The sequence below is a fragment of the Portunus trituberculatus genome, chromosome 39 (genome assembly GCF_017591435.1).
Source record: "Portunus trituberculatus isolate SZX2019 chromosome 39, ASM1759143v1, whole genome shotgun sequence".
NCBI lineage: Eukaryota > Metazoa > Arthropoda > Malacostraca > Decapoda > Portunidae > Portunus > Portunus trituberculatus.
In genome coordinates, this window is record NC_059293.1 from 12,061,464 (window position 1) to 12,072,893 (window position 11,430).

At 35.8% G+C, this 11,430-nt stretch overlaps 1 protein-coding gene across 1 annotated transcript in view; it reads left to right on the forward strand.

Moving 5' to 3' along the window:
* The window catches only part of LOC123515370 (furin-like protease 1, isoforms 1/1-X/2), a 168,010-nt gene extending 157,660 nt beyond the window's left edge, over positions 1-10,350 (forward strand). Inside the window, 2 exon segments of the mRNA XM_045273878.1 lie at positions 4,787-4,992; positions 5,647-10,350. Coding sequence (XP_045129813.1) covers positions 4,787-4,992; positions 5,647-5,952 — 512 coding nt within the window. The 3' untranslated portion in view covers positions 5,953-10,350.
* Positions 10,351-11,430: the final 1,080 nt, after the last annotated feature.

Here is an 11,430-nt window from a genome sequence, read left to right on the forward strand (position 1 = left end):
ATGAAATGCATAAGAGAATTGGTGTTGTAATGGAAATTATTGATTAAGTAGATTATGGAGTATTAAAAGGATTGGGCATGCAGAAAAGGTGGGAGGAGAGTGACAAGTAAAAGTTGCTTGAACTGTATGAGTGAAATATGTAAGGCTAAAGGGAAGACCATGAGCAATGTGAGTAGGCAGTGGGGAAAAAATGTTTGGTGAAAAGATATTAAGGGAAAAATTGCTTATATATCACATGAGTAAATGGGAGTGATGAAAGTTTTAGTAAAGCATTCATTATATCAGCGGCATAACACTAGTAGCTATTTATCATTTGAGAATGCTTTTATAATTTTGTGACACAGAGGATTGTGAGAATGTATCTCCAGAATAGAATGGCAAATGATTCAGGATACAAATTATATCAATTTCTTTGTTGTAAAGTACAATGATTATAAAAAATCTTTTCGAAACCACTATCATTTCTTGTGTTTTTATATTTTGCTCTGTTTCTCATAGTTGATTTATTTTTTTCTTATCACTGTTTTCCTAGGTTTGTATCATTTGTCCAATGTGTCATCGTAGTATAGAGATTATGCTAAATATCTGAGTAATTGATTTATAACATTTTATTACTTGCTGCGTGTAAAGAATAATGATTTATACAGTTTGTTCCATAATGTGTGTGTGTGTGTGTGTGTGTGTGTGTGTGTGTGTGTACATGCTTGCAGTTGTAGCTGTAGATTTGTAGTTAGAAGTGGTATTTTGGGAATTAGAACTTTTCTGTTTTCACCTTTAAGTTTTTTTCCTTTGCTCTTTCCTTGTGGCTTCCAAGTAGTTGTCGTGTGGTCCTCGGCTACTAATCTCCAAGCAGTTGTCTTGCAGCTAACATTACTCACTCCTGAATATCTTAACTGGTTTGTATTCCATCACAGGTTTACCTCTCAACTTATCTATTGTTTTGTCACTTCCTTCATGGCAGGTTGTCAAAATTGCACACCTCTTACACTCAGTAAATGCATACTAGTCATCATGTGGTGGATTAATGAGATCTGGTTGGGAGAATACTGCTGCCATATTTCCCATGTCATAAAAAGCTATTGAAATGGAAATAAGTGAGGAGTGTAGATTGTGTCCTTTTAGCTGTGTGTTGATATGAGGTGTGATATCTTGTTGCAGCTAACCTGGTCATGAAGTGGTGAGGGATCTGGTATAGAGGATAGCCAATGGAAAAAAAGATGTGTCAGGGTCATCATTGTCATTATCACATCAATGTTATAGCTTCACACAAAACATAAATAGACTTGTCATTTTTAATATTGTTTGGATACTTCTTATTATTTTCCTGTTGTTTTCATGATATCACCTTGAATTTCCAGAAAAAAAATTATCATTACTATTATTATTATTATTATTATTATTATTATTATATACCCCATCATCATCATCATCATTCTTGGTAGTGGAAAGTTGATATCTTGTCAGGCTGTCTTCCCCTTTTTTACTGGCAATTTACTCCCTGTCCCTAAGAAGCCATCATATCCCTCCCCGACTCCTCATCACCTCTCAGCACACAGGAGATGGGAAGAGGAGGGTGGGAGGGGTTGAGGCAAACACTGGGCAGGAAGAGTGAAAGGGGGAGGGAAGGTGGAGAGTAGAGTGGAGGTGATGGTGTAGAGGCAGCAGCAGTGTGGAAGTGATGATGGTGGTGATGATGGTGTTGACCCCCTCGCTTGCTGGCTACACTCGCCCGCTCCCGGGGAACTGGTGAGTTTGAGCCATGCACGGCACAGGCTGTAGAGAGTAGAGAGAGTGGTTGAGTGAGTGAATGAGTAGTTTGCTGTAGTGGCCTTGGTTGTAGAGAGTGGAGATTGATAAAGTGTATTAGTCAATGATGTGCCCGAGTGGTTTTGAGTGTAGAAAGTAGAAAGAGTGAATACAGGAGTGGATGGTGATAAATGAATAGAGAGGAGTGTGTAGAGTAGATGCTTGGCATAAGTAGTAGTTTGTGATGTAAAAAAAACCTCTTCTGTCCTGTTCTTAAAGCTCTTACTGTCTTCATACTTCATGCACTTTTCCCTTGTCCATCTGTTGTGGAGTGTGAATGTAAAGTTTCAGAGAGAGTGAGCCTTGTCACCTGTATATTTAGCTGGCACTGTACGTATGCTGTATATTTTTACCTGCTCTCTGTAGATGGGCAAGGGTCAGAGCTTGGCCTCTCACCATGTAGTGCTTATCATCAGGTTTTCATGTAAGTAGTGGCTAGAAAATGAGCTTTTTTCATTTCTTATCCTGTTATCTTTACTGTTTTCTGTTCTCTGCTTTGTTTCTGTTTCTTCATCTCTTGTCTGATATTTACTTCTCATGCCTTCACTTATTCATTCAGTTTCTCTTCTTTTCTCTTCGGTTTTCTTTTCATTTCTTATATTATTCTTTTGTTTTTCCATCTTGTCTTTGTTTCTCTTGTCTCCTCCTCTCTACTTCTTTTTTGTTTTTATTTTAATATCTTTACTCCATTTCATGTTCTTATGTCTTCACTTATCCTTTCAGCTTTTCTTTTTCTCTCCTGTTTTCTGATTTAGCATTCTCTATCAAGTCTTTTCATCTTGTCTGTTTCTTTCCTGTCTCCTTTATGCTCCTTTTATCTTCCCTGCTTCCTGATTCATCTCCACTTAATTTACTTTATCACAGCGAATCACAGCCTTGCATGACACGGAACAATCTTAACTGGCTTCCTCTCCCAGCCACACTTTGCAAGAAAACTGATGTAGCAAATGCTGTCTAGGGAATGGTGGCATAGAGGAAATGTGTGTGTTTGTTTGTGAGTGTGTGAGAGAATGAATGTGGAAGGGTGACATTTTAAAAGCATAGTGTTTAAAAATAGAGAAGAAAACTTTAGCCTATGAAATATGATAATTGCTTTTGGTACTTAAACGGTAATTTTCTACAATGCTTATTTAAATCAGTGAACTTTTGTGATTAGTTTCTCTTATGATTACAAACTAGTAACACTGAACTTCTCCCGTACATAAATTAATAGAATGTTCAGTGCATGTATTAAATAATGCCGTTGAATAAATGCACTGAATGTAACTAACAAAGTAATGCAAATTATAAAATTTTTGCTTTGATAATGAGATCCATAAGTACCATAGGTTAAAGACGTGACTACATCTGTATGCCCTCCTTGATAATGCCCTATCTGTCTGTCTGTCTGTTCTAGTATGCCTATTTTTGCATTAATTTTTATATAGTACATGGTTTTCTTTTCTCCCGGACAACATGCAAGAATATTAGTTTTTGTTTATTTATTTATTTATTCATTTCATTCAATTGGGTCAGACTTGCTATTATGATTTACCATTCACCACCACCACACTGCTGCTCCCTCGGCCCTCATTCCCTCATTCCCTCCAGCCTCCCCCAGCCTCCCCATACCACCACAGCTACTTCTTATGGTCCAGTTGTGTTGTTGTTTTGGGTGTTCTGTTCTGTTCTGTTGATTCTTGTGTTGTTGCCTGTCCCTTTCTGCTTTCCATTGCAGGCTCACATTATCATCGAATATATTCCTCAACTAACCATCAGTAAGTGCCCTCACTGCCCTTGTGTGTCTCCATCAGTGTCCTCCTAACACTGGGAGTCACTTGGGTCTCTGTAAATGCCATTCATTGAGAACTGCATTGACACAAGCCTTGATATAATGTTGTAAGGAGTGAGATGGGGATTCTTAGCTTCATGTTTATTCATTCTTTGTTATACCTTCTGGTTTTGTCATAATTGAAATTAGGGAAAAGAACAAATAATTGCTTAATTAGATTATTAAAGAGAGCCATGTACAGTTACCAAAATTTGGTTGAAAAATGTATCATTATTGTATAGTTGTAACAAATTCATTCCAGTTTGATGAAGGCAAATGTGACTCCTCTTTATATTGTTGGGAAATGCATGAAGCTTTTTTTTAACCTTTCTCTTATCTCCTTGGAAACTCATGAAGCCCTGGCAGTGAGCAATGCAAGGTCTGTGTCAGTGAAGCTCTGCATGTGTAAACTACTAATCCAGAAGCCTTCCATGGTTCTTTATTATTTATTTATTATTTTTTTTTTTTTATTTGAACTAATGTATGTCTCCTGCTCTTGGCCTTCCCTGTACAGGACATGGAGGAAATATTAATACTCGTCTACTGAACGCTTTTTGTCCCCATGACTAAGATTTTGACGTTATTTTTTCCTAGTTAGGTTTTGGGAGACTTAGGTATGACTGAGACAAGCAAGAATAGTACGTAGCTTATTGCTGCATGATGTTGGTGGGCCAGAGACTGTCTGTTCCTCCTAAACAATGTGCACTGAATGTATTTTACAAGATTATAAAGTGACGTATCTTTTATTGCTGCCTCTTTAAACTTTTTGGTTGCTTAGCATTGAGATCTGATAAAATGATGAATGGTTGCATATTTGTATGTTGGTATTATTAAGTATGCTTTTTGATGATTAATATGTTTAAGTACTTAATTTGCAAAGAATTTTGTTTGTATGCCTTAGTAGTTTAGTTTCGTAAAATCAGGATGAATATTTAGTTTTTCCTTTATTCTAATGCCTTAATTTATATGTAAAAACTAGTCCTTTATTACTCTTAGACAATGCCTTTATTATTCTCAGACAAGAAACAGTTTCATGAATATACTGTCATTACTAAATTTTGTCATGTGATTTGATTTGTAAACACTTAACTTAAATATAGACTTAGGCACTAACAGTAGCCAAAGCAGTGAACCGTGCCCAGTGTGTGACTCAATCCTGGTGACCCACAGAGTGTAAGAAGGACTACTACATCTTCAATGGGCAGTGCCTCATGACCTGCTCCCCAGGGCATTTTGCTTGGGATCCCCAGCAGGAGGGCGTGACAGGTATTCCCACTTGCCGTCCCTGCCACTACTCCTGCTATAATTGCTCTGGACCGCAGGACTATGAGTGCACCAAGTGTTGGGGTGATGCAGAGATGTACTCACTGTCCATGGTGAGTCTTGCATGCACTTATGACCATTTTATGAAATGCTTTAGTGCTGCATCTCCACTACATTCAAAAGACTTTACTTGAGCTTATATATGTAATGCAGGTCTTTTTAATAATGCTCTTATAGCTACAGTGACCAATTAACAAGATTTTTATGTTATTACCAAGAGAAACACTTTTGAGAATTGAGCTAATCATGTGTCAGTCAATTTTGCATTTTAATCTTAACTTCTCAGGCTCACTTTCATCCATCCTGTTGCTTCAAATTATCTCACCTCAAGTGAATTGATGCAGAGTATACTTTTCTATGTTTTTTTTTTTTTTTTACAGATGTACAAAATTTACAAGTGTTCCTCTTAAAGTCAGTTTTACACTTGCATAGCAACTTATTTCTTACTTTTTCTCTTCCAGTTGTGTGAAGTTCTTTCAACTTATTTGATATAGAGTAAACATTTAAACTCTGTTCCATATACTATATATACTTTTATCATTATGCATTACTCCAAGAAGAAAAAAAGTTGCTGCTCCTTCCTGTCCTCATGTCCTTTATCCACACACTAAGGGCATCCTTGTGCTCATGTCCTTTATCCACACACTGAGGGCATCTCTGTGTTCATGTCCTTTACCCACACACTGAGGCTGTCTCTGTGTTATCAGGGCCAGAGTCTGTGCCAGCCTCGCTCACTGCTGGACTCGTACCGGCGCCAGGAGGGATGGTACATGGCCCTGCTTGGTGTGGTGTTGGGCCTGGTGATGCTGGTGCTGGTGCTAGGTGTGATGGTGTTAAGGAAGAGCAAAGGTTCACCACATGTGCCATCCCTGCCCAAGACCCTCACTGGCCTCGTGAAGCCAGCAAGTAATGGGAAGATCAGCTACAGTCCCATGGCTCAGGAAAGCTCAGACACTCTCACTACAAGCAAACCATATTATGATCTCGCCACAGATGAAGAGGAGGAGGATTAAGGTTATATGAGATTAGATCATGATGGTGAGGTACTTAAGTGTTTTATGACATTTTAACTTATGTTATTTTGTGTGTAAGAGTGCCTGTCATTTGGTCCCTCAGGATGGGTACTTTCACAAAGCTCTATGCAATAACAATGTGTCTGTTCTGGTTGTCACACCAAGACAGCAATGTAATGAGAGTTCTCCAACTGTGATTGTCTCTGTGTTAGAAATGTTTCAAAGTTCATTTTTAATGGTTCTTGAGTTTTTTATATAAATATAGTGAAGTCCAGAATGACATAGGAGAAAAACATATTCCAGGTAACATGAAGAGTTGAGTGTTTGTGTGTGTGTGTGTGTGTGTGTGTGTGTGTGTGTGTGTGTGTGTGTGTGTGTGTGTGTGTGTGTGTGTGGCCTAATTATATGAGCATAATGACTGGTGAAGACTGTCCGTGTATGGCAATAATATTATCTCCCCGATTGTAATGATAATGCTTGTTTATGGTGTTGTGAGGGTGTGTCATCTCTGCCTGCACTCCAGCACCTCTCATCCAAGAATCTTCACTTACATATCCTGTGTAATAATGAATTCAGGCAGTAACTCATAACTTTGATTGAAAACTGTCTAGAATTCTTTGAATCATTTAATGATAACTCAATGTAGGGTGTGTTTACGAGATTATATATTTCCAGTTTTATAACTATTAGCTCAAATGAATCATGTGTAAATAGTAAATAGTGTTGTCTTTTATAGTTTTCATATTTATCTTTTTTGTACATAGTTTTCCCTCCCAAGAACTGCTCATCACTATTCATTGATGATGGGAGCAGCTGTCATGGGGGAGCATTCACTTGTTGCTATTTTAATATTCTAATTCTTATCTCCAAAGAAATATCAAAAGAAATCAACCTATCCATTCATTATGAGAGGAAATGTCTAGCAGACTTGTATAGTTTGTTCATGGAGAAGTTATCATTTATGTCTGCAATGAGGGACTGACAGTTCTACTTTAGTTAAGATCATTGAGGCAAGAGTTAACCTTATGCATTGGTCTTGATTAACAGAAGTTGAAGCTCTTGTCTACCTCTACATAAGCTAGCCAGGAGGGATTGACAGATGGTAATGTGATAATATGCAGCATGATCTATTTGTATAGTTTGCTTTTGCAGTTTTTGGTGATGCAGTCGTGGTCAGTTGTCAGTTCACGTGCTGTCACTCCCATTGTGTTTGGCATTTCTCCTCAGTCTGTTGTCCCACAATTTGTTCCATCAGTATTCAGGTTTTCAATGTTCCTCAGTTTTCAGATTTTTATATCTTCCTCAGTCATGCTTTTCATTCTTCCTCAGTTGTCAGGGTTTTAGTGTTAATCAGTCAAGCTTTTCTTTCTTCCTCAGTTTTCAGTTGTCAGATTTTAATTCTTCCTCTATTCAAGTTTTTCATATGTCAATCTTTAAGTCATAAGGGAATTATAAAGCAGATAAAAGGAATAAAGACTGAAGGAAAACACACAATACAATGGCAAGGAGTGAGACTTTTTACTCATTTGATAGTTGATACCTGACCATGAGTGTAGCATTGTTTTGAAGCAGTGGAGGCAGTGGGTTAGGTGGTGCTTAGATGTGATAGCCAACACACTCTTGGCTTGGATGTTTTTTAACAGAATATTAGTCAAGGTGCAGCTTTACTGAGATCACTCATACTCGTGTGTGTATGTATATAAGTGTGAATACAACTGGTAAACATTGCTACTGGTGTATTGGGACCAGCCAGGTGGGACTTTTGAGTCTTTTTGCATAGCAGGGGAAGAGTACAAAGTGAATTCATGTGCTCTGGGCATTAAGATGAAATTTCTTTATGTTCCTCAACTTGGCTTTCTTGTCTTTATAATTTACCATCCTCAGATATTCCCTGGTGCATTTTTTCACTCCCGTTTAATTTCATGGTTGCAAAAAGCCCAGTTCATCCATACTCAACACTATTCCTTCTAGCGCCAACACATATAGTTTTCAATCATATGCCAAGTCTCATTATAGCTGAATACAGTACAGAAGTTTCAGAAGTAAATAAGAAAAGAATATATGACAGAAATTAAGCTCCTGTGAAAAAGAGCAGAAGTAAAGAAGTCTGCTGATAACACATAATGCAGAATGTATAGGTAAGAGAGTGACATTCAAGAAAAGACAAAACAGATGTATTCCAAAATGCAGAAACCTCCGTCCTTCCAGTCCATCCCTGCAGGGCACACTGAACCAATGTACTTAATGTGGAGTTGTAGATTACTCCCAAATTCACCTCATTATGTAAGCAAGTATGTCCTGCGGGTCCATAGTTCCTGTTCTCCTTTAAGAGTCTCCTAGAACAGTGGAAGTAAACACAACATTGCCAACGCAGCATTCCTGCCCTCATCTTCACCCTTTTGTTTGCAGTGATAGATAGAAAAAAAGTAGCATTCAATTGCCAGCATGAAAAAAAATAGTTGCTTCCTTCTTTTTATGAGAATGGAAGAAAGAAATCAGAATTCACCATTTTCACTTTTTTCGTTTGTCTGTACAGAATAGTACCAAAAAATCAGAATTTAAGTTTTAGTATGAAAAAATATGATGGTTTTCTTCACTGTATGGGAATGGTAGAGAGAAATCAGAGTTTGGGAATTAATATGGGAAAAAATAGGGATGTTTTGTTCGTTGGATGCAGAGGAATGGTTGAAAGAAATAACAATTTGAATCTGAAAAAAATTAGGATTGTTTCTTTTATTGTAAAAGAATGAGTTAAAAAGGAGAATTTCAGTGTCTTGAAATGAAGAAAATTAGGTCTTTGTATCTTTTGTTGATATTAAAGGAAGAGTGAAGGTAGAGATCTTTTAAAACTTGTTATGCGCCCTTGGAAAGAAGCCCCATTACTTACTATGTACTGTGTTATGTTTAATATTCCCATGACTCTTTACAGCATCATAAGAACATTGATCAAGACTGTGAATAGAGTAACCAATGGAGCGTCTTTTTATTTTGTTGCCTGGTGTAAAGATTAATGGTCTTCCACAAGGTGCATATGTACTTTTAAGATAATGCTGAGTGTGATATGCCTTTAAACTTCAATATTTCTGTAATGAAGAGACAAGATTATATTGTGTGTGATATGAGGTGAAAACTCTAATATTTCTTTAAAAATTGATTAAAAATTGATTAACTCCTGTAAAGCTTGTATAGTCACCAGCAGCAATAGTTTTATTTTTGCTGCAATTTTGTTGTGTATGTTGCTTTGTTTCCTGTTTATGAACTATATATGCACACTATTTTATTTGCTTTTACTTACTCTCAAGATGAAAGTGATTTTTTGCAAAATTTACCGAAGTTGAATGTTCTTAAATGTTTGTTTATATGGAAAAAGGAAAACCTGAGAAAAAAAAGTGGTTTATCCATTTCTATAATGCATGTTTCCATTTTGTGTTTGCAGTTTTCACCAGAAAAAATACAGTAAAGAAAATATTAGAAAAAAAAATTGCAGTAGAATTTTGTAAATTTTTTGAAAAGCTGATACGTACCTCATTTTGAAATAAGTTGGTAATTATCTTGACATTTTAATGAAAAGAAAACTTAAGGTAATGAAATCTGTGAGCAGATTTTTATATTGTATTAGATGTAATGTACCTTGATTATTGTAATGAAAATAGTTAAAGTAATGATATCTTCAGGTTAAGGACTGAAATACAAAACCAACATAAATTACCTATATCAATTAATTAACATGGAATTTCAAAAGAGAAATTACAGAAGAGAAAATACACACTAACATATAATGACAGAAATTCAGGTGTTGGGAGAAAAAAATACAATGATGGTACACAATATAGAAAGTTAGGAGAGGAGGTAAAATTCAAGTAACTAGAAAAAACAAAAATAGGATTTAATGTACATTGGTAACAAGAATTATTCTTGTAAATTTACCTCCAGTGTGTATATTATGAAACTATTAATCTCATTTTATCAGGGTTGGAGCTTTAGTTTTATTTTCACTGTATGCCTGTATTAATTGGTGTTCTTGGTAATGATGGCAGTGTTTGGGTGAATTATTTGATTATAAAGTTGGGAAAGTAAGCGTTTGCAATTTCTCATAATATATCCATAATAGTTGCACTCAGTGTTTGAAAAAAAGCAACCCATTGTACTTAAAATTGTAGAGAATAGTTAATGCATTCATGTATTATTATTTATCTGTGTTATCGTCTTTTTAAATATGTAGCTTTTTTTTTTTTTTTTTCTGTTTCTGCTGCTGGTGATGGATTTTTGTTTTAATAGTCAATGAATTTTTTAATTGTCAATTAATTTTTTTCTGGTTGGTTGAATTTCTTATTCTTGTTCAAAATTTACTGCATTGGATTTGTAATCATGAATTCTGAAAAAAAAAAAGATTTGCAATGTATGTGTCCTTATTTCCCTTTTTTGTTTTCCTCTTTAGAAATGCAAGCTGTGAGGCAGATGTATTGAGACAATCGGTTGTAGCAGTTTCATAGTAGTAGTAGTAGTAGTAGTAGTAGTAGTAGTAGTATAGTAGTAGTAGTAGGGTGATAGCAGGTACATCAAGATAACTATCTAGTATTGTTTTGCACGCTCAGAAATTTACTAGCTTATATTCTACTCATTCCATGTCTTCTGATCAAGCGTTACTGATTTTTGTGTTCATGTAATGATATTTACTATAGATGGTGATAGATGGTTCACCAACGTACACTTTCCAATAACGACTAGCCAGTAGCAGGTTAAAGCGTTGATCCCATGAGTAGGGAGAGGTAGGGGCTTGGTGTTCTAGCAATCGTGAACAGTAGTGGTGGCTGGTGGGAAGGATTTGAATGTGATCAATATTTTTTTAAATACCGCAAATCTAGGTATTATCACAATATATACACCTTTAACACAATGTTCTAGAAAAATCCTTAGTGTCTGGAAAAAAAAAAATTACGTTATGATTCAATAGAAAAAGTTTTTGTATAATCAGCAAATAATGAATTGTGTGTGTAAGCGAATTTTGTTTTTACTTATTCATTTATTTATTTTTGTTTATTTAATCATGAGGGACGGTCGTGGGTCCCACTTTTTTTGCCATCACCCTAACAGGTGTTAGGTAATTTTTCATTGATTTATTTATTCTTTTAAGATTTAAACTTTCTTGGACTTCTATAAACAATTATTTTTCTTATTTGATTATTTATTTATTTTTTTTTTTCATATTTATTTTTAAACATTAGCAATACACTCAGGTTCTCGTACACGCTTCATTCACACAGGGATCCTACTCCTATCTCAAAACTATTGTCCTTTCTCAGGGCATGGGGGACGGAATGATAACTCTCAAGTACTCAGGGTGGCTACGTAGCATCACTACGTATTGCATATATACATAGGGAAAGCATTCACATCAGAACACGCTAAACTGAAATCATACACACTTTCATACTTTTATTTACATAATATATATTGTTGAAGTATTTGAGTGGGAAA